Source organism: Thunnus thynnus, chromosome 14 (genome assembly GCF_963924715.1).
Source record: "Thunnus thynnus chromosome 14, fThuThy2.1, whole genome shotgun sequence".
In the NCBI taxonomy this organism is placed as follows: domain Eukaryota; kingdom Metazoa; phylum Chordata; class Actinopteri; order Scombriformes; family Scombridae; genus Thunnus; species Thunnus thynnus.
Window position 1 is genome coordinate 17,324,847 of NC_089530.1, and position 21,385 is coordinate 17,346,231.

Here is a 21,385-nt window from a genome sequence, read left to right on the forward strand (position 1 = left end):
TAGGAATAGTCTGTCACACCTATTGGCCTGTGTCAAATGCTGCATAACAGTTATGTTCAGTTTGCAAGCATAGGAACACGTCACATGTCACACACCAAACACGAGATTTCCCAGAGCAGCCTTTTTCTCTGCAACGCATTGGGTTTTCAGGTTGACCATCTCTGGAAGATGTGCAGCAGAAGTTGTGCGGACTGAGACATGGGATTAATGGCGTGACCTGATGTTTTTTGCCTTGTTGCAAAAGGTGTGCTTCTTGTACATGTTCGACATCAGTGTCACACTTGGTCAAGTATGCCTGAGCCACTGTCATGTGAAACTCAAGGAACTGTATTACACCCTCTCTTCAGGCTACCGCATTCAGTGTTGTCTTGTCGATACAATAGCCAGCTGTTGGCTAAAGCAAGATCAGTGAAGTGCATCAGCATCCGAATTGTCCACCTCTTGGTTGAGATACACATTCGGTAGTAAATCATCGTCCGGTCTGCCAAGTCAACCCCACCCATCTTGGAGCTATACTTGCACACAATACTTGGACCATTGCTGGCAGTTGTCTTCTGGCTCTTCGGTATGAACAGCAGAAAGCATCAACATTGGTTTGTTGACATACCACTTCACTACACATACCTTACCATTTCCCCTGGTCACTGGTGCAAAGGCACCTCTTCTTTTCTTTTTCATGGTTTGGTCACTTGGTAGCTTCTGCAGTGCTTTGGTCAACTGGCTCCTTATTACTGTACAATTCACATACACCTGCTTCTCCAGCATTTGATCCAAAGCTTTCATGGTTGTGAAGACCCGATCACAGTATACTTTTGTACCAGGATGCAGAATTTTAGCCAGATGTTCGATGACCAAGGCTCTAAAAACTCTGCTCCCTGAACCTGTGAACTCAGTGCATTTGCACCGTTTATACACTTCAAAGTCCAGCACAATGTCATCCACAAGCCAGCACAAAGATTTTCATGCCAACTGGATCAGGTTGTAGTGGCACATACTGTCAAAATGGACAGGCTCCTGTAAATGGGATCATCTGCTCATCAATTGACACACATTCCAGTTCAGCCTGAAGCAAGCAGCCTTTGAGAATGCAATCCATAAAAGACCATATCTTCCAGAATATGTCAGATTTCCTCATGTCATCTGAAATGTCATCATCAGTGACTACTTTTAGTTTCCTCAGTTTGAAAAATCTGTCACACCTGATATTGTCATTAATGGCATTGGACCAGAACATCCTCATTTGTGGGTATTGAACACAAGACACCAAAAGTGATGCTCCAAAAAAATGATAAATCTCATCAGCTATGCTGAGAGAGCTACCACTGTAAGCTAGTGACATAGCATTTGTGTAATTAGCAATGTGTTTCATCAATGCCGTGTCAGTGTACTGCTCCACATAGTCAAGTGGCTGCCAATCTTGTCAATGTCAACACTTTTACCACACTCACATTTACGTCCTCTGGATCTCTTTACATGTTTAGATGGATGTGGACAGAGTTGTGGCTCACTGTCACTATAGTCACTGCTCTGCTGATCAGATTCTGGTGAATAAGGTGGAATATAATTTTCATCACTTACTTGTTCCACACCAGGATCATCAGCATCACAATCAGACAAATCCTCCACTTCAGAGTTGTCTCCTACTATTGAATTCAGCAATCTTTCTGCTCTTGACAGAGAAACATGCCCCGGAAATGTATCACATAAGAATAAAAACTAAACATCAATGTAGACTAATATGTACCACATGCAAGAACTATTTACACTCTTGTAAACAGTTGGTTTCCTCTCAAATCTTCCCAAGCTATGTTTCCTTACTTTTATACCTTCAATTTGCATGAAAGATAATAAAGCCATATCAAACTACAAACATTATTAAGCATAAATAAACAAGTTTCAACCATGAAATTTGATGAGGTTTTGCACCTTGTCCACTTTCGTGTCAGGATCGACTGTAGAATGACTTGGCTGAGATGCCCGCCATCTTGTTTTTACACTGACTAGGTTTACATGCACAAAATATTCCAGTTTTTGCCTTTGTTCCAAAAAAGACAATATTCCTACCAAGCTGTTTACATGACTAATGAAAATTAAGATTCCACTATTATTCCGGTTTACATGCAGAGGGTTTTCAAGGTTTCCCTTTGCTCCAGTGGGAACGGGAATCACAAGATCTCTACAGGCATTGAAAACATTAGTGAGCTGCTGCCTGATATTTATAAGTGATATTGATATGACTTATATTTTGCTGTTTAGTTACAGGCCAGTACCAAGGTTGTCCCATGATGTTTACTACACTGCTTAGTGTTTTTGGTGCATCACACTGAGTCGTCACTGTCAGTCAATGGCTGCATGTCAGGATAATAATCAATCCCCTCCATCCCCGTTGTGGAGAAGGCGCACTCTGTTTTTCCAGCCCACGCTGCAAGCTCTCCACTCTCCTCTCATTCCTCTTCTCTGTCTGCCTTCCTGCACCAGTATATGAAATTTTTCCTGCGCAGGGGTAAACAGGAGCCATGTGTCGCAAACTGCAGTTAAAAACCCCAATTGAGACGCATATTCCGAATGTGCTGTATACATGTCCAAAGAATGCTCCTGAATAATATCGGCATATCCCACATGTCTTAATCAGAAAATGCTACATTTGGAATAAGCCCTAATTTGTAATATCCAAACGGAATATGCTGTTTACATGATAAGCATCAAATTTGGAATATTATCATATTCGGAATAATAGTGGAATATTAGTGTGCATGTAAATGTTGTCGGTGATTAGTGTATTGTGCTTTTTCTACCACTAGATGGCACAAAAAACTGTCTAGGAATGAGGACAACAGGTGGAGTATAAGGTGCAGTGAAACTCAAAATGTAATATCCCCATGTGAGGACGTAGGGTGTCAGAGAGTGCTCTCACCATTTTTCATAATTGTTTCTTGACCACCACTCATATTTGCAAAACTAATGACATTCCCATCAGCCTCAGTTGCATTTTATTAGTTCTAATTAGCAAATGTTAGAATGGTAACTTCCTAAATTAAGACAGTAAATATGGTAAATATCATACCTGCTTAGCCTCAGTGTGTTGGCATTGGCTTGTTAGCATGCTAATGTTAGCATTTACGGCTGTGGCTCAGGAGGTAGAGCGGGTCGTCCACTAATCGGAAGATCGTCGGTTCGATTCTCGGCTCGTCCAGTCCACATGTCGATGTGTCCTTGGGCAAGACACTTAACCCCATCAGTGTGTGGATGTGTATGAATGATTAGATTTCCACTGATGGGCAGGTTGGGACCTTGCATGGTAGCCCCTGTACAATTCAGCCTATGAATGTGTGTGAATGGGTGAATGTGATTCGTAGTGTAAAAGCGCTTTGAGTGGTCGGAAGACTAGAAAGGCGCTATACAAGTACAGTCCATTTACCATTTAGCTTAACATGCCATTGTACCTAAGTTCAGTCTCACTGATCTGCTAACATTGCTATAGACTCTTTGTCTTGTTATAACATGGCTTACTGACAGTTGAATAAACCAGGTTATTTGTATTAGTCATCCTCTTCAGCACCACAGACAGCCGCTGTCACAAATCTTTTAACAGTGCATTCGCCACTAATTGTTGTTTGAGCAAATCCTTGTAAAAAATGTATGGTTGTTGATAGACATGGTCTTGGACTGACCCTCATCAGAAAAATGGGCCATGATCTCCTCAGTGATCTCATTCTAGAGTCTAGGTGTTTGGAACATCCAAAATGGGAGGATCGCAGAATCTCAGCCAGCAAGCTGGTACATGTGGAGGCCCCTCAGTGCTTTAAAAGTGATCAAAAATCACCTCTAAAATTGATAAGTAACCAGTGAAGTGATGACAGGATAGGGGTAATATACTCTTGTTTTAGTGCCAGAAAGAAACTTTTGACCATTTCAAGAGGGCAGGGAAATACAATAATCTATCCAGATGGGACATAATAAAGGCATCAATAACCAGGATTATCCAGGATTTTTTTGGAGAGGAATGCTTCATCATTTTAGTTTGCCCAAACTGAAGGAAGCAAGATTAGACAACTGCTTGTCAGCATATTCCAACTAACTTTATTGATCATGATTTCTTCTGTGCTGAGTGACAATCTGAGATAGATGTCTGCAAGCGTTAGAAATCAGGGAATTTGGTTATCTTGGCCAGTAATGAGGATCTCAAGACTTTTTGGCACCAAGCGGCAGCACTAATGGATGTCCTAGAGACAGCTGTGCACACAGCTAGAGAACATTTGTGCTTGGTCATAGCCCAAATAAATCTGTGTCATCCACATAAAGGTGGAAATAGATATTATGAGTGTGATTCAGTTGTTGAGGAGCCAGTGTGAAAATATATATAATAAAAATAAGGGGTCCTTGCAGAAATGTTCTGAAATGACCTATATAATCATTCAGGCTTTTCAAAAAGTTTTGCCAGAGAGTTGGGACTTCAACAGTAAAGCACTGTGTCAGTAATGCCCACCCAGTGCTCGCTATGTCTGCCAAGCAATAATCCAACTGTATCAAACACTGCACCAAGATGTAGAAAAACTGGAAAAGAAGTATTTCTCATATTGGCTGATAAAAGGTCATTCATTTATTGCCTTCAGGACTGTTTCAGTACTGTGACAAGCTTGAAAGACTAGACTGGAACTTTTCAAACATTGGGTTATCATTCATGAAGGTGAAAAGTTGGCCTGCAACATTTTTTTTTCTACCCAGCAGAAGGATTTTTGAGATTGGTCCAAAATTGTTAGTCACTGGGTACAAGTGCAAACTTCTTTTGGCAAAAGCCGAAACAATGCATTAAGAAAGGAAAAAAGTGAACCGTGAGTGAAGAGAATTTAATAATTTATGTCCTGTAGCTTTCAGAACGGTCTTAACATTATTGCAGCTATTTTCTGACAAAATTAATTCTAGCCCCCTATCATTCAAAAACATATCACCATTTTACATGTGTGCTCATTATCTGCTCACCAATTGCAGCTTTTGGTAGCAACAAATGTCTTGTTGCTGTTTAAATTGTCATGTCATGAGTTAACTGCATGTTTTTACTCTCCAATACTTATATTTTGGTTTGCTGGCTTGTGGCACCCTAAGACTATTATGAATTGAGATCATGGGTTAAGCTCAAAGAATTTTTCGAACGGGACTCCTCGCTAATACCAATAAACCTTAATGCCACTTTCACACTGAAGTTGGAACCCTATCAAAAATGGACATCCACACTCATCTGATGCCATCATCTACAGATGCCAACATTATTGATATTTGGGATAAAAGTAAGCCCTCTATCCTGTCTCTGTGGGGTTAGTCTACTGTGAAGCCCAGATCAGAGGCACCTCTGACCAGAGATGACTCTGACTGACTCACAGGTTGCTAAAAAGAGACTAATTTTATTTATGTAGAAATTAAGTACAAATACAGCACAGTGGAACTCTGGGTAAATCTTGTTTGTATAGGTTTGACAGACTCTGGCATCCTCTTGACTGATGAGGACAGCAACTTTTCTGTGTGACTGAGATTGAGAGAGGAAGAGCCCAGAACAGTGGGAGTATTCAGCTGTCACAGCAGAAAAGCTGAAGTTCAATTAACTTGAAGAAAAAAAAGGAGGCTCTCATGCCCTCCCTTGTAATATTATCAGCGATGTAATTTACGACTCGAGTTTCAAAAAGATGTAGCTCACCACTCAAGTTACTGAGGCAAATATATTTATGAAAAGCTGTGTTTTAGATTAATGACCCAGCAACAGGGGGGTCTTTTGACTTTTAAATTAAATTCTTAGAAGATCAATTTTTCAGATGGAGTTTAGCCCAAGTGAGACAGATAATTATAGGTCCTTGTGATCACAACACAGAAATGCATCAAACCCTGTCTGCTGCAAACAGGGAGCACAGTCATTAATGGTAGCATTAAAATGCACGAGTAATTATAATGCAAAGGCTTCCATCACACCTCCATCTGTGTGCCTTCTTGAGTATGTGAGAGTCTGAGTGACTCTGCAAAATGGATAAACCTGCTTTATAAAAGGATGAAGTACAAGATGTTATGTGCAGTGATTAAAAAAAACCTATTAAAATACCACTGCCCTCTTAGGTTTTACAGCTGGTAGATAAGAGAAGCATGTCGAGTACTTTTAGTTTCTTCAATATTTCAGCATTTATAGAGTATATGGTCAAGTTTACTGGATTGAAATGTAAGAATATTAGGCATTAATCAACACTTTGTATGATCAGGGCACCCCCTCTCATAAGGAAACTTTAATATTCATAGGAAACATTAAAGCTTGAATTTAATTCTCAATTTGATCAATTAATCAGTCTCATAACCGTTAGTTCTTTTCAAAGCAGTGACCTCTGTTTTTGCTGTGCTCAAAGAAATCAAAACAACTTCCTAGGATAAATGAAGACATTTATTAATAGCTAAACATCTTGAGGATACATGATAAAGCACAAGATAATAAAGAAAAAGAATAATAAAGCCTTTAAATGATAATAAAAATAAAATAATATAGAAATTGTTTAGAAATAGTAGCTCGAAGTGTGTGACTTGAAGATAATGTATTGCAACGGGGATTGCTAAGGGAAAGCCTACTCAACTTCTCTAAAGAAATAACCTTTTTAATTTTAACGTTATTCAACATAAACCCTTGATCACAAAGCCATGTTCTGCCTCACTGTTGACAAGTTTTGTTGTAGTTGGTGTCGTCTCAGCAGGTCCGACATTGGGTACGTCTCAAGTCTCTTATTTTATGGCTCCTCGCTCCTCGCCTGAACTGGAAGTTGTTCGTGATGCACCATTTTGATGAGCATCCCAAGTCTCTTATTTTGCTCGGAGGAGCGAGGAGCGAGGAAACATGAGAGCAGCCTTCATGGAAGTCTTTTACCAGCCGACACGTCCCCTTATTGGATATCAGTTATTGATTGGACGCTGCACCTGATCTGACTGATCTGATGCATCACTGCAGTTTCATACCGAAGTGGAGACAGATTATAGATTCAATTTAAATGTATCACTCCCAAGTTTTATGCTTTACTTGTTTTCTGATTCATCATATAGTTAAAATCAATTAGTTGTCGACCTGATCAACAAAAGAACCATTAACAACTTTCTTCATGTATTAGAAAGATTTTTCTTTTCATGATGTATTATTTCCTCCATTAAACTGTTTCTTGCTGACAGACAGACTCTTCCTGACTTTAATTTTATCCATAATAACAGTTAAACACATTTATATTTTATATCATTTATCGTCATTTCCATTCAGTCACGTGAGGCTGAAAATTCCGGAGCGTCGGATTTGATATGAGTTACATAATTTCCATTTTCCCTGAAACATTTAGCCAAATGCATATTTTCCGGTGTTCAGAAGAAATGATCATATTCTGGGTAATTGAATAATGAATTCACTATCAGGATTATCACAAAATACAGATACAAATAATCAATAAATAGTATAAACGCATTCTGCGAGTAGAAATGGTTCCTGTGCCTCTGAGCAGGATACAGTATAAATGCAGAATGCAGGTTTTTATTTAGGTGTTTGTTAAACAGGTAACAGGCTGCAGAAAGGAAACAGCTGCTCTAGCGGTGATAACTGTGAACCTTTATTAGTATTAGCGCAGTGCACATGTGTGCAGACACAAACTCCATCAGAAGTTTCTACAGCTGCTAAAGCCGACTGACAGCTGATCCAGCTGTGATCAGCTGTCGCCGTCATCAGAAACGGACGTCGCTTCACGTGACGCTTCACAGGAGAGGACGTCTCATTTCTCTTAAAACAAATTTTCTCGTTTCCTCTCTCCTCGCTTGGTTTCCTTGCATCTCTCCTTGCATTCACGGTGGGAGGGACTAATACGCAAGGAAAAGACGCAAGTGAGGGAAACGTGGATGCAATTTAAGAGACTTGGGATGCAGCCATTGTTTTGGGTTGAGCTGGAGTCAACTGTAATCAGGCTATACAGCTTGGGTAGTGTGGCCCAGCTTGAGTCGTGTTACAGATGAGTCTTCATGATACAGTGGTGTTGAACCACCAGTGAAGAGGAGTCAAGCCGTGTTTCAGGCTGCTGTGAAAGAGTCTCTATCGGCTTACCTCCCAGTTGGTGACTGCTGTCAGCAAGCAGGCTGAGATCCACTTTCAAGCGTTACTTTTTCAGAGCGACGTGCCAGTTTGAGTTGAGGATTCAGGCTTTCGCTGCCTTCTTGTAATCTTAGTTTAATGCTAAATAAAGTTCAATTAAATATGACTAATATTTCATAAGAAAAGAAAACGTTCAACCTGAGATTCTTCACACATTATATTTTACATTTCTATTACTTAAGTAACTTTAGTCATTCAAAACAATTACTTATCTAATTTAACTAATAAAATATGATTGTTTTAAGGTTAATAGATCAAAAGTTAAACATTGATGTGATTTTAAAATACCATTGCCATTACTGTTGTAACGTTAAAAAAAAATTCAATTTGGAGTTCTAGCCTTACCAATAGAGGGCAGTATTGTTACATGTTGTAAACTACAATAAAGTCAAAAATTAATATCTCGATAGATTACTACACAACTATCAACAACTATCAAAGTTATACCATTCTTTATGTATTTGTATGACAAACAACATTACATGAGTTACATAATGATTAGACTTTTAATTCACACAAATTCAGATACAGATGAGACTCAATGAATGTCCTTCAGGAATGTGAGTTAGAGTTTATGACTGTTCTGTGTAGATAAGGAGAGGGGTTCTCTGTCTATGTTAGTATATTGAGTTATCAGTCCTTTCTCCCCCAAATGTCATTTATGCAGTTAGTTCAGGCCAAAATTTAGTTATTGGTCAGAAATGATCTCTCAGGAGGTCTGTTCAGTGTCCATTTTGTCACAGTGTTTAACTTTGGTCAGTGTCAGACCCACCTTTGGCAAAGAGGTCGAAGGGTCCAGGGGTGAGGCACTAAGCCTCACTCATCTTCTCAAGAAGCGTTGTTTTTCCCATGTAATTAATGAAAAGGCCTCACTGTGTCCTACAAACTAAACTTACCTTTAGGAGAAAGCATTTGTTTGAAGGATCACCAGAGCACCTCAGGCATATTGTTAATTATAGGTGGAACGGGGGACATATTGAATGCAAAGGGGAGAAATTTAGGTGATATGTAAGAGACAGCCAGAATTCTAAAGCAGAAAACACTGAATAGTTTTTATGCTCGGCAGCTCAGATGATACTCATGTGCTTCAGTAATAACTCTCACAGGGTTCAAACTGTATGGGTACTGTAACTCCTAATGGCTCTTAGCTTCATATACTTCTCTGGCTTTCATAAATATGTTGTCATCCTGTGATTGACTAAGCACTTGAAGAAAGTAGCGTTTTCTTGTTCCTTTCAGCTGTAAGGTGTACTGACTGCCATTGAAATGAGCTTCTTCTGACTGTAAATTAATAACTTGTAACTTATCTGTAACGATGCATTGAGTGTCATTTTATTTATATACGTGATCAGCCAATTACTTATCCAATCACAAATTGAATTGGCACATTTTACTCACACTTTCTGCAAAGGAAAGCAATGAAAACAGTGAAACTAAGCAGATTATTTTTAATTTACGTCTGTGGCATAGATTGCCCTTCTAAACATGTTCGGATAAAACATATTACTGTGTGTTTGGTAACTGAAGCACTTCTTCTCTTTTTGCCATTAACAGTAATTGAAACATTTTTCATCTTGGCATGAAAGTATAGGTTCTGGGTTTTGTACAATGTATTCAACTGGATGTAAGACATGATAGTGATCTATTTTATTTATTTATTTATTTATTTTTAATCTGTCAGATGGATAATGTTTGCACTCTTGTGACTTCTACCTCACTGTTGTTTCCTTCAAAGGTGTTTGTATTTATAGAAGTCAGAAGACAGTTATTAGTTGTTGGGATGTGTTCCTCTTCGTCTCAGATGCCTCAATATGTATTTAGATACACAGTTCACAATTTGATACAAAAACAATGCAGATAAATTTGCAACAATATGATACACTGTGATTCAAAGCCCAGTAGATTCATCCATGATTAGGATTTGATATTTTTCAAACTTTTGATATTGTGGCTAAAATTAATCAATTATTTCCTTTTTTACTTCAAATACTGTATCAGAAACTCCTCACACTGCCACACCAACAACAGTAAGCACAGGCAGTCAGTTTGTCAATGTCATCCTTCTGAATCTAGTAGTTTCAGTAAAGCTGTATAGGCGCATGTCACTGTGGCCGTGGCTTCAGTAAAGACCATTTAGAGGTAGCGTTAGCTGCTAATGCTAGCGTTACTTGCCTTGTGTTGACTGCCCCTCTTTATAACTTTACTGCCAGTGCATATGTTGCCAAGATTCATGCACTTCATGCAACATACCGGGATTAGATTTTCATTGTAATATCTCAATGAACATTGTAGAGACAAAATGTTTCTACTCAGATTCACTACTTCTCACTACTCTTCTTTTGCTCGGTGTACTTTTATTTGAGTATGACTTGTGATTCCTTTTTGCACCATTGATCTCAATTAAAATACCTCATCACTGCACCTCCTGGATTTTTTTAATTTTTGTTAACCACCAGTTATTACATAGATCCACTAATCTGACCACTCAGGAGTCAAGCAATCCTTAAATTTAATAAGCATTGGGAGGGTTTTCCCAGAGGGCTGCTGTGGCAAAGTTTAATCAATCACTCTTTAAAAGCTGTTGAATATAAACCAGAAGGTGTTGGTATCCTCAAGGATAATTATCAAATTTGGAGATTTTTTCTTTTTTTCCAAGTAGTTTTACTCCTGAAAGTTTTACTAAAATATGCAAGATAAAAGTATTATTATGCAGAAAGAAAATCATTTCTTAAAAGTGCTACTGTTTGTTATAAAACCCTCATTCAAATAAGTTTTATGTTTTACAGCAGGGTTCTGCAACGTTTTTGATATGAAGTGCCATTTTTTAAGTTTTCCTGTTAATCAGTGTGCCATATAAGGTTAACACTAAGTTTAATTATCACACCACAATAAAATGTAAATCTCCAACAGATCTGTCATTTTATTCCATCCATATAGACAACATGCATAGCAACATTTTTAATTAACATTTTTCTCCCACAATAAGGACATAGTAATTATATATAACCATCATAAAAGAATGCTGCCATTATGAAAACATCCACATCTGAGTTGAAATCATTAACCCTAGAAACCTTCCACCAGTTTTGTTCATCAGCAATAAACATAACAAATAGTTGTTGTTTTTTGTTTTTTTTACCCCCCATCATTACAAATTATATACACAGTTCTCATTTCAGCATACTGCTGTCAGTGACATTCCCTCATTTACAAAGTGTAATCACAGCAAATGTCAAAAAGGGAGAATTAAGTGTAAAAAAGAGAAATATGAGCACTACTCAAGAATGCTGCCATCCTTGTGAAAACATCCACATCTAGATGCAGCGCGCTAATATTTTCTGCCATTTCTTCAATGCAATGTTCAACAGCTCTGGCTGACATGGGAGTGTTTTTTATTCTTGATTTTATTGTGTCTTTGCTTGGTAAGCCATCAAACAAAACCTCTGAGCTACAGAGGAAAGCCTCCTTAATATATTCACTGTCAGTGAATGGCTTTCCACGTTTAGCAATGCAATGAGCAATGCAATAGTTTTGCTTGATTTTTAGCAGTGGCAAAGAATTTGAGGGTGTTTGCTTGCTTCCCATACCTGGATGTGGCATACTTGATTGATTCAGCCTTGTCTGCCTCATTCCTGAAAGTTTTCTTGTCTTTGGTCTCAAAATTTAACACTTGACGTTCGGCAAACAACATTTTCAAGACATAAACTACATACAGCACAGTCCCTCTGAAACACAGAACCCCACTCTTCTGTCCAAGAGGGCTGGGAAGCCCAAACCTTTACTTTAGCTCTCTTAACTAGCAGGCCTGCTATCATCTACCAGGCCCGCTCTAACACTGCTGGAACGATTTTCTCAGAAAGTTGTCATCAATCAAACTACCGTAAATAACAGGCTGCCAACTGCCAGTGGCTGTGAAAGAGATAATGTGGCATGCAGATGAGAGGGCACTTCAAAACTTCCAAAAAAGTTCCTATCTAGCATATTTATTGCTAGTGTCCCGTGGATCAATCTGCCTGCCTGAGGTTGCCAACCCCTATTTTACAGGGACAATATTCAACATAACTTTGTATTAGCTCTTGCTATCTTAAGTCTGTCATCCCTCCTTTGTTTGTTTTTTTTTCATTTCAACTCATTGAAGTATGACCTTCATCATCCACCTTTGCCTTTCAGTATTCTTTTTTACAATAGGTAGCACAGGTCCTTGGAAAATTCTTATAATGTTTCAATTGTTTTCTGCCACCATTGTAAAAATAAAACAATGGCTGTGGACATCCTTCCACATTCTCTCTACAGTGTACTAAATGGAGACTACTCTGCCTACACAGGTACAATTTTGGTGGAAAACATGCAGATAAATGGCCGTGCCCAAGACCCAGGCAGAACCATCTCGCTGACGTTGCTGGACAACTATGAGTACTGGGTGATACTGGAACCAGCACGGCAGAGGCTCTACCTCAACAGCACTGGGCGCGTTCTAGACAGAGATGTAAGTACAAAACTCTGATAACACTCTGTAGTGAGGACTCGGGGAAACAAAAAATGCACTTTAATTTTCTATTCAGAAAAAAGTTTTTAAGCAACACAGGAAAGAATAGAGTGAACAGATGCCACTGGGCCTCTTTCTGTCTTGTAATCACTGTTCTCATGGCCATGATCAAGTGTTGTATCTGTTTATACATTAATCATAGCTGAGTCAATGTTTTTCTCATTTATTTTAACAGGGCCGTTGTAAATGTATTAATTAATCATCATTTTTATAATCTCCGAGGCCAATGGGAAGAGAAGAAGAAATAAAACTATTCAAATGTTTTAATTGGCTATTTAAAAGGTTATGGTTATGTTTATTTCTGTTTTGTTTTTTTACAGTAGCATTGACAGACTTTTCAGAGGAATTTAGAACATCAACAACAAGAAAATGAGCGAGGCAGCATATCACAAGTCACCGGTTTTCTTTTTGGCTTCAGAATATTTTTTGTTTATCACATCATTATGAAATAGTGTTGCTAATAAAATATGTGTTTTCTTTTGTGGTGATCTTTAAGTCATTTTGACTCATTTGCACTAAATATTTTGAAAGTTTAGCTAAATTAGTTGCAAAGCTGTGAAGTAAAATAATTGTAGTGTTTTGCAATGAATTTGAATTTCCCTCTTCTGTAATTTTATTTCAACCAAGGTATCCAGATAACGTTGTAAACCTGAATCATGCACTAATGAATACATAGTAGTGTATGTTAACATAGTTGTTAACTCCTGAAAAGTGGACCTAAAGTAATGTGTTCACTATGTTTGGAACATTAATACTGATAAATGCTAATAAAATGTAGAAAGTATAGATTACTTGTCAGGAGTGTATGATGGAAACTGGAGTTTATACAATACAGGCTGCTGATTTTTACTGAGCATCTGAATCCTATACAGAGCTCTGTGCATTATGGTGGAAAGATTTCCTGATGCTAATGTATTTATCTTGATAGTACATTCACCAATTAATACTTATTCATGTTGTATAAACATAGTGAAGTAAGAAAAGTAGCTTTTAATTTTTTAACATCTTTACAAACATAATCAGTGGTTGTGTCACTAACATTATATCTGCAGTATAAAAATAACAAACTTTAACTGGAGAAAGATTTTTTAAGTCCAAACCAGGGGAAAAAAAAAACATTGTCACACATCTGATAACTTAGATATAAAAATCTTAAGTTTAAAACTGTTTTTAAATGCATTAAAACATACTAAAGGTAGTAGAATGTTTAATTTAGAAGTAAATGCTAAATGGGGCGTTTAAATAAAGTGTTACCCAGTCGGATTGGGGAAGAAGCTCATTTCACTGTTCCTTCTGTGTCTCAGTTATTTGTGTTGCACTGTGACTTTGCTCCCTTTTGCAGTTCTTTGTCATCTTTCTTGCTTACAAACAGCGAACCGCCAAGAACGGTGATAAATCAAACTTGACATGTGAGATAGCCTAAATTAGCAATTAGCGAATTTGACTGATAATAGCAATCATGTCAAAATTATCAATACAACAAGGCAATTATCCCTGACTCCTACTAGACTACTAGGTTATTGTCTCCCATTACCCCATTGTTCCTTCATTTTAATAACACATTTGAATTCATGATGTTAGAGAAAAAGTACTATAGCAACAGAGTTTGTGGTATTGGTGTCAGTATAGCATAATAATTTACTCTTTCTGCTGAATATAGTAAGTAAATTAATAAATGCAGACATTTGTGTCTATGTCTGTATGGAATATGTTCAGTTCAATACCCCAGTCCATCAACTCTCAGACTATATGTTGGACAAAAAGGACTAAGAAGACAGACAACAACATTCATTGTACTATTTGTATGACATTGTATGATATTGTCTCTCTTTCCTCTCTTAGCCCCCAAACTACATCACCACCATTGTGGTTCAGGTCCAGTGCACCAATGAGCTGGTTGGCACTGTTATTTTGCACGAGGTACGGATTGTTGTGAGGGACAGGAATGACAACACCCCTAGCTTTCAGCAGCCACGCTACTATGTTGCAGTAAATGAGGTAAGAACCTCCCGCTGTTGGTTATTAAAGGTTTGTAGCCGAAAACATTGTGTAAGACTTTAATGTGATTATTGCATCTTCCAAATTATCCTGAGGTCATATGTTTTTCTTTTGTAGAAAAAATTGCCAATCGCAGTGAAAAGTGGTGCAGTCTATGTTTTGGTTTCAGTATATTCATCTCAATGTCCCCCAAGGTGTTAGCATAAAATCATAAATGTTAAAATTCCACACATTGTCGCTTCACATCTTTGCCCATTGTCTATCAAAGTGATCCTGAAAAGTCAAGCTGAATCACTGACTCTGTTATTGAAAAACTTGACTAAGTGACCACCTGCAACTATTAGTTACTAGTTTTCTAGTGAACTACAAATGATTGTTTCACTTTTAATACGTGGAATAATAGAAACTAAAATATTTTCATCCTTAACAACTAATCTATAAATATTTTATAAGATATAGCAGGCAGAATATGTGTTCTGTTCAAGTTCATACAATGTTTGTCACATATGTATTCATGTAAGCTGGCAGGTCAGGAGAGCATTCTGGAAATTTGCTGCAGCCTGCTGTGCATTCACTTTCATACATCTAACCAGCAAGAAACAGGACAACCTTTTCCCCCTTTCAAAAAAGAAAAACCTGCATCACCTGCAACGATTCAAGACGATTAATCAAATCCACTGACTTTCCAGTTATGTGTTTTGAGATTAGGAGATAATTCCCTGCTGAGATCTGTCTCTGGTGTTCACTCTTTGTGTACATTGCATGTCCAAAATTCCTGTCACAGTGTGTTACCATAGCCTTATGCAGCCGCCCCAGCAGTATAGTGATTCATTCTACATTGCTGTCAACTTCTCCCCTGAACAAGCTCTCCTGCCCACTGGCTGGTACTGTGGACTGAGGGCTCTGGGGAACCGCAGTGGTTCTCATACTTACTTTTTGTTATTCTGTCAGCGATGTGCATAAGCCTTCAGACTGCTGCTGACTGCAACATTTCCCTTCTTGATTTTTTTTTTTTTTTATTATTTTTTTATTTTAGCATACTAATGGGGTAGAGTGGCTACAGTAATAGCTATATGCATGAGCTCTCTACAGTACTGTAAGAGGATGTTGTACTCACAAGGGGCTTTTTTAGCTGTTGACTCACTCTCATATTTTTCTCTAGCTCACACCCGTTGGAACAACCATATTCACCGGTTTCTCAGGAAATAATGGCGCTACGGACATTGATGACGGGCCCAATGGACATATAGAATACAGCATTCTTTACAACCCCAATGATCCGGTATATGGACAAGTCACGCCATGATAAACACCCTCTACACCATTGTAAATTTCTTCAACAATCAACAACTTATTGCTCACATCCACCTTTCTTTCTGTCTTATCATATCAACTCTCTCTCTCTTCCAGGCATCTAATAGGACAGTGAGTGTTGCAAACACCCTTTCAGGACACATTATTCTGGCAGAGAGGCTAAACTATGAGGAGAGAACTCGCTACCTGGTTTTGGTACAAGCCAATGTAAGTGAGCAAGTCTGCACGGGCACAAGTTACTTTTGATTGCAAGTGTAAACACCATTATCACTATCAACAGTTTAGAAATAGGCCTTGATCGGTATGCTTTTCTCCATTTGTGTGAGATTGTGTATCTCAACATTGACCTTGAGGTTAAAGAACTCTTAATCCCATTAAACCGAGATGTTTTTTGTATTCAGTAGCCGTATTCACACATTTTCAATTGTAGCATGGAATGGGAACACTCCAAGACCCGTTTTCTTTCCTGACTTAAGAGTGTTCTCACCACATTTCAAATCTTTTACTTATTTTAGGGGGTGGACGTTTTTAACAAAAAGTCAATAGTTTGCTGTTTCGATGAGTTCAAGTCCTTACACTACATAATTTCTATCCAAAGTGCAGTTTTAAGGAAAGGTGTAGTGTATTTTTGAAAAATAATAATTTTCTCATCTAGCAAACCATCCTTTTCACTTTCAGTTTTGCCAGTCATCAGAGGGAGATGTCTGTTCCTTTTGATATGTTAACAAGAAGTAATTAGAGATTTCTCTATTAAAAGTGTAAGGACATCACAAAAACAAGCTGTTTAACTCACATTTAACTAATTCAGAATTGCTTACAGTCAGCATATTAGGCAGAGAAGACTGAACCCTTCAGGGTCTCAGTACAACTCACTTCTCTTCTTTCTATTTTTTATTTTAAAAGTGATTGAAGCTGTCTTGGAGACTTTCTGAGATAACTGTTTGTAGTCTGTACATACCAGAGCAGATTTGCATATCAGAGTTGATTTAACTATGGATTTTACTTGAGGGAAGGCATTTTACTTCACACTCTCATGGGGCAACATGACCGAGAAAATATTGTAAAACAAGTAATCCTAATGATGCCATTAAAGCGGCATGAATTATAATGAGGGCATTTCTCTGGTCCCTACCCCTGGCTATTAGGCAGAAAATGTCTGTTGACCAAGAGCCACTGCAAAGCCACTGGCCAAGAATTAAATCAGAGAAACAGCCAGGCTAAGAAATCCACATTCCCATGGACTGTTCTGAATGATTCAAAGGCATATTGTTTGACAGCAGAGTCTCAGTATGGAACCCATATTTTCAAAAAACAAGCAACAATTATCATTATATCATAATCACATCCCATTCACCGATTACATAATCATTAACCTTAATGATGACCTTAGTGATAATGAAAGATTACAGTCTACACTAGAGAATAGAAGAGGACAGATAATTATTTAGCAGTCAACCCATCTCCTATTCTCTACATTTCATGCATGAGAAAGTAGAGAAAGAAAGAATGCATGGTATTTACAGAATCTGCGCCGCTTGTCTCAAGACTTCAATTACACTGACGGTGTGTATCTTTGAGGTGTGGTGTTCACTTCCTCAGCGTACCATTCTGGGAAGCAACAGCACCCCAAGGGGAGATCTTTAAGGATAAAGCTGTAGGATACATTTTATTACCAAAAATGATTTCCTTAAAAAGAAGATGTTTTGTAGAACATAGAGGAGTAGCGCTGATCCGTCTGGTTTTGGATGCATTGTTTGCATCACAACAGGACCGTCTCATCCATTCAAATATATGCACAAGTGAGAGCAGTGTTACCTGACTACTGTCTGAAAAAGCTGCCAAGGTTATGGATTATGTAGCAAAACTTCATGTTTTTAACATAACATTTAGTTTTATGTCTAAGCTCTTCTACAACCTTACTTTAAATTGTGTATATTTTTTTCCTTACTGCATTAAGATAGCAAAATGTGACTGCATGTTTATTTAGCAGTGACTATAGTCTGTTGTGATGACAGAAAGTTTTAAATTTCCTTAGACGACCTGGTATTAACACACTGTATTAAAAGTTAAATTATAAGGTAACTTTTTTACAGCAGAAAACATATCTATAATGTTCTACTTTAAGGAGAAGGAAATGGGTTTCAGCATCCTTTCCTGCAGTCAAACAAGTGAAGTATAAACACAGAATTAATGCATGACTGTGAGCTTCCAGAGCGGCCACCACTTTAATATATACTGAAGAACAGCTGCAGAGATGTGTTATGGTTTTAACATGTTATATTGATTTTAGCTTGAGGAGTGTATAGCCTCAGTGCACAAAACAACAAATCGTCTGGTAGTTTGAAGGTTGAAATTGAAAGCATTTGTTTCATCTTCCAGGACCGCGCTCCATACCCTCCCAACAGACGAACAGCTACCACGACTCTGACTGTGGATGTTTTGGACGGAGACGACCTGGGCCCCATGTTTCTGCCTTGTGTTTTGGTGAACAACACCCGCGACTGCAACCCCCTCACCTACCGCGTTGCTATCCCTGAATTCACTGAACCGGTAAGAACCAGGCAGACAGGCAAGCACAAACACACTGCTGTTCCACAAGGTCATTTTAACAGAATTCCTCCTGTTAATAGTATGTGCATATTTGTATCACCTGGCTGTGCTTTTGTGTGTGATTGTGCGCTGTGCACATATAATCCTGATTTGTGATACATTTGTGCTACATGTATTCCTGTTAGAATAAATATTTAACTATGCCACACCTTTTAAACTGCCTACTGTTCGATTACACCTTGTTTTGCCTGCTTACCTGGAGGCAGAATAAGCTTTGCTGTTTTGTCTCAGCATGGTAATTCCAGGGGCATTTTCTGGTCTGTTGGACCAGTAATTAGAGCTGAAGGCTGAGTTGACCTGGGATGACGGTTAAACACCACTGGTGAGATGGATAGAAAGTAGTGCACCACTATAATTCATATATGTCTGTACACAGTTTATGTATTTCTCTAAAATATGTATATACTGTGTATTTCTATGCATGGACAGAACATTAGAATGAATTGAACTGAAGTGGACTGATTCAAATGGAAATTGAACTGAAGTGAAATGTGCTGAAATATTGAATTGGACAAGACTAGATAAGAGAATAAACAGACCACGTACAGTAGGTAAGGTACAAAAAGGTTAGAGCAAGCAGGGATGAAAATATAAAATGAAAAATGGGGAAAACTATCCATGAATCCAAATTGATATAAAGCTATATACACAAACAAAAAGTAAACAGTAAGTAGAGAACAAACTGTAGAAGAAATTGAAATGAGAAGCTCTATGCAGTATATTGTATAAGTGTGCTTAATTCATGTGCAGTAATGAGTTATATGTGCAAGACTGATTCCCAACATAGTACAGTTGCTTGACTTTGTTTGACAGTTCATTCTTAATAATCTTGGAAATAAACAGTTCTCAATCTCAATTAAATTTCCACTTGTTCGACCATATTATATGGTCCTCATCAGCAGAGTAGACTGGATCAGATTTAACTATGTTGAATAGGGGGTGGATGGGATTGGAGTAGTCTGGATTGAATTTGATTTATTGGACTGGACTGAATTACAGTCGGCACTGTGGTCTCCTCAGATAAGTTAGGTTGTGGCTTTGAATCTCAGCCCGACTCCATTCAGTGTGGAGTTTGCATTTTTTCCTCATCATCACATGGGTTTCCTCTGAGTGATCCAGTTCCCTTCCACAGTCCGAAGACAAAGTATAAGAGGTGTGAATTAGAAACTCTAAATTGCCCGCATTAGGTTGTCTGTGTATGAGCTCTTGACCAACTAAATGTCAGTTTTGTAAATTTTGTAGACCTGCCAGTACAAATATTTTCACATTTTACTACTTTTATGCAATATATATGGTTAATGTGAAATGCTTACTGTAACAGCAGAGCATTTAGCTTTTTCTAATAACTGGAATTGCTTTACAAAAAACTGCCAATTTTATTTTTTTGTTTTTTATTGTCGGTTGGAAGACCAATAATAGTTTCATTACAGCCACCAACTCGAGTGTGATGAAGTTACAGGATACATTTAGCTGAGAATACTGCTCTGAAGCAGTATTGGGAAAAGACTGTGTCAAGTTAAATGTACTGTGGTGAACATACGAGTTGCACTGAACTGAATTAAATTGAACAGAGAGATTTAACAGAGAGAGATTGAACAGAGAGAGGCAGAGAGATTAAATAATACGGATTCCGGCAATAACAACACAGTGGGAGCTATATAAATTGGTTGAGAAAATCAAATGTTATAGATTGAGGCCTAAGGTGGAAGAGGGAGTGACAAAAAATGTATATATACATTTGTGCATGTACAGTGCCGCATGTGTGTCTACAGCTATGGTCGAGGGGAGCAGCCATCGTGAGTCACAGTTATTTGTTCAGGCTTTTCATTCAGAGTTTGCCCATGTAATATATAATTTATGATAAAAGGTTTGCAGACTGCTATGCTGGACCTTGGAGCTCCGGCTAAACAAACCGAAGCTTTTGCTACACAAAGCTTTTACATCAGTGTGAGAAAAGGTTGGCCTTTGTCCTTTTCTTCCTGCCTTTTTACCGCTGAGCACCACATGGTTTCATCCTCTCAAAGCTTCATACGAGTAAAGTCTGATGTTACAGAGATGCTACATTTCATACTGACATGTCTGTTGTTGTTACTGACATAACTTTCAGTATAATTTATCCTCTATATATTTACCCTACACTCTGCTTCCTAACGTTGAGTTTTTCCAGAATATATCCAGTGCATCAAGTCTGTTTCATAACATATAACATATTCTCCTTTTTTTACTTTCCTTAAATAGTGCACAATTTAATTTCATAACATTTTTTAGGAATGGCCTACATTGGATTTGCAGTTTTCAGTCAGTTTTTTTGCTGGTCTTTGATTTTTCTCCATTCTGCAGTGTAACCATTATGCTAACATATCTGTCCACGGGGAGATTTGTCTTCTCATAATTGATGAGTGTATTGTAATTAATCACAATGGCTAGACAGGCATTATTAAGTTGATCTGTATTTATTTTTTGCCCTGGGGGGATATAATGTGGGCTCTGGAGTCCCTCAGATAATGACTGCTGGAGGAGGGTATTATAGCTAATCATCATTGTGCAGAGCTAGGGGGATTTGATTTAGCGCACCTCCAGACATTGTAAAAGCGAGAGGGCTGGTTAGGGAGGGGTGTAAGGATTACTCCAGAGCTGTGGGATATAAATATACCCCCTCAGGGAGGGATTCTTCCTGCCAGAGAGCTGTTAGCCATGTCCCCGTCTATGCTAAGGAAGTTCAGCACAGGCCTCTTTGCATACTCACACACATTGTATCAGCCATATGGAGGCAT

At 38.1% G+C, this 21,385-nt stretch overlaps 1 protein-coding gene and 1 pseudogene across 1 annotated transcript in view; one reads left to right on the forward strand and one right to left on the reverse strand.

Moving 5' to 3' along the window:
• Positions 1–21,385, forward strand: part of LOC137197123 (protocadherin-15-like) — a 177,674-nt gene that overhangs the window by 65,559 nt on the left and 90,730 nt on the right. Inside the window, exons 4-8 of the mRNA XM_067610286.1 lie at positions 12,469–12,629; positions 14,532–14,687; positions 15,850–15,969; positions 16,098–16,208; positions 18,381–18,551. Coding sequence (XP_067466387.1) covers positions 12,469–12,629; positions 14,532–14,687; positions 15,850–15,969; positions 16,098–16,208; positions 18,381–18,551 — 719 coding nt within the window. The remainder of the gene's footprint in view (positions 1–12,468; positions 12,630–14,531; positions 14,688–15,849; positions 15,970–16,097; positions 16,209–18,380; positions 18,552–21,385) is intronic.
• Positions 20–3,201, reverse strand: LOC137197548 (piggyBac transposable element-derived protein 4-like; annotated as a pseudogene).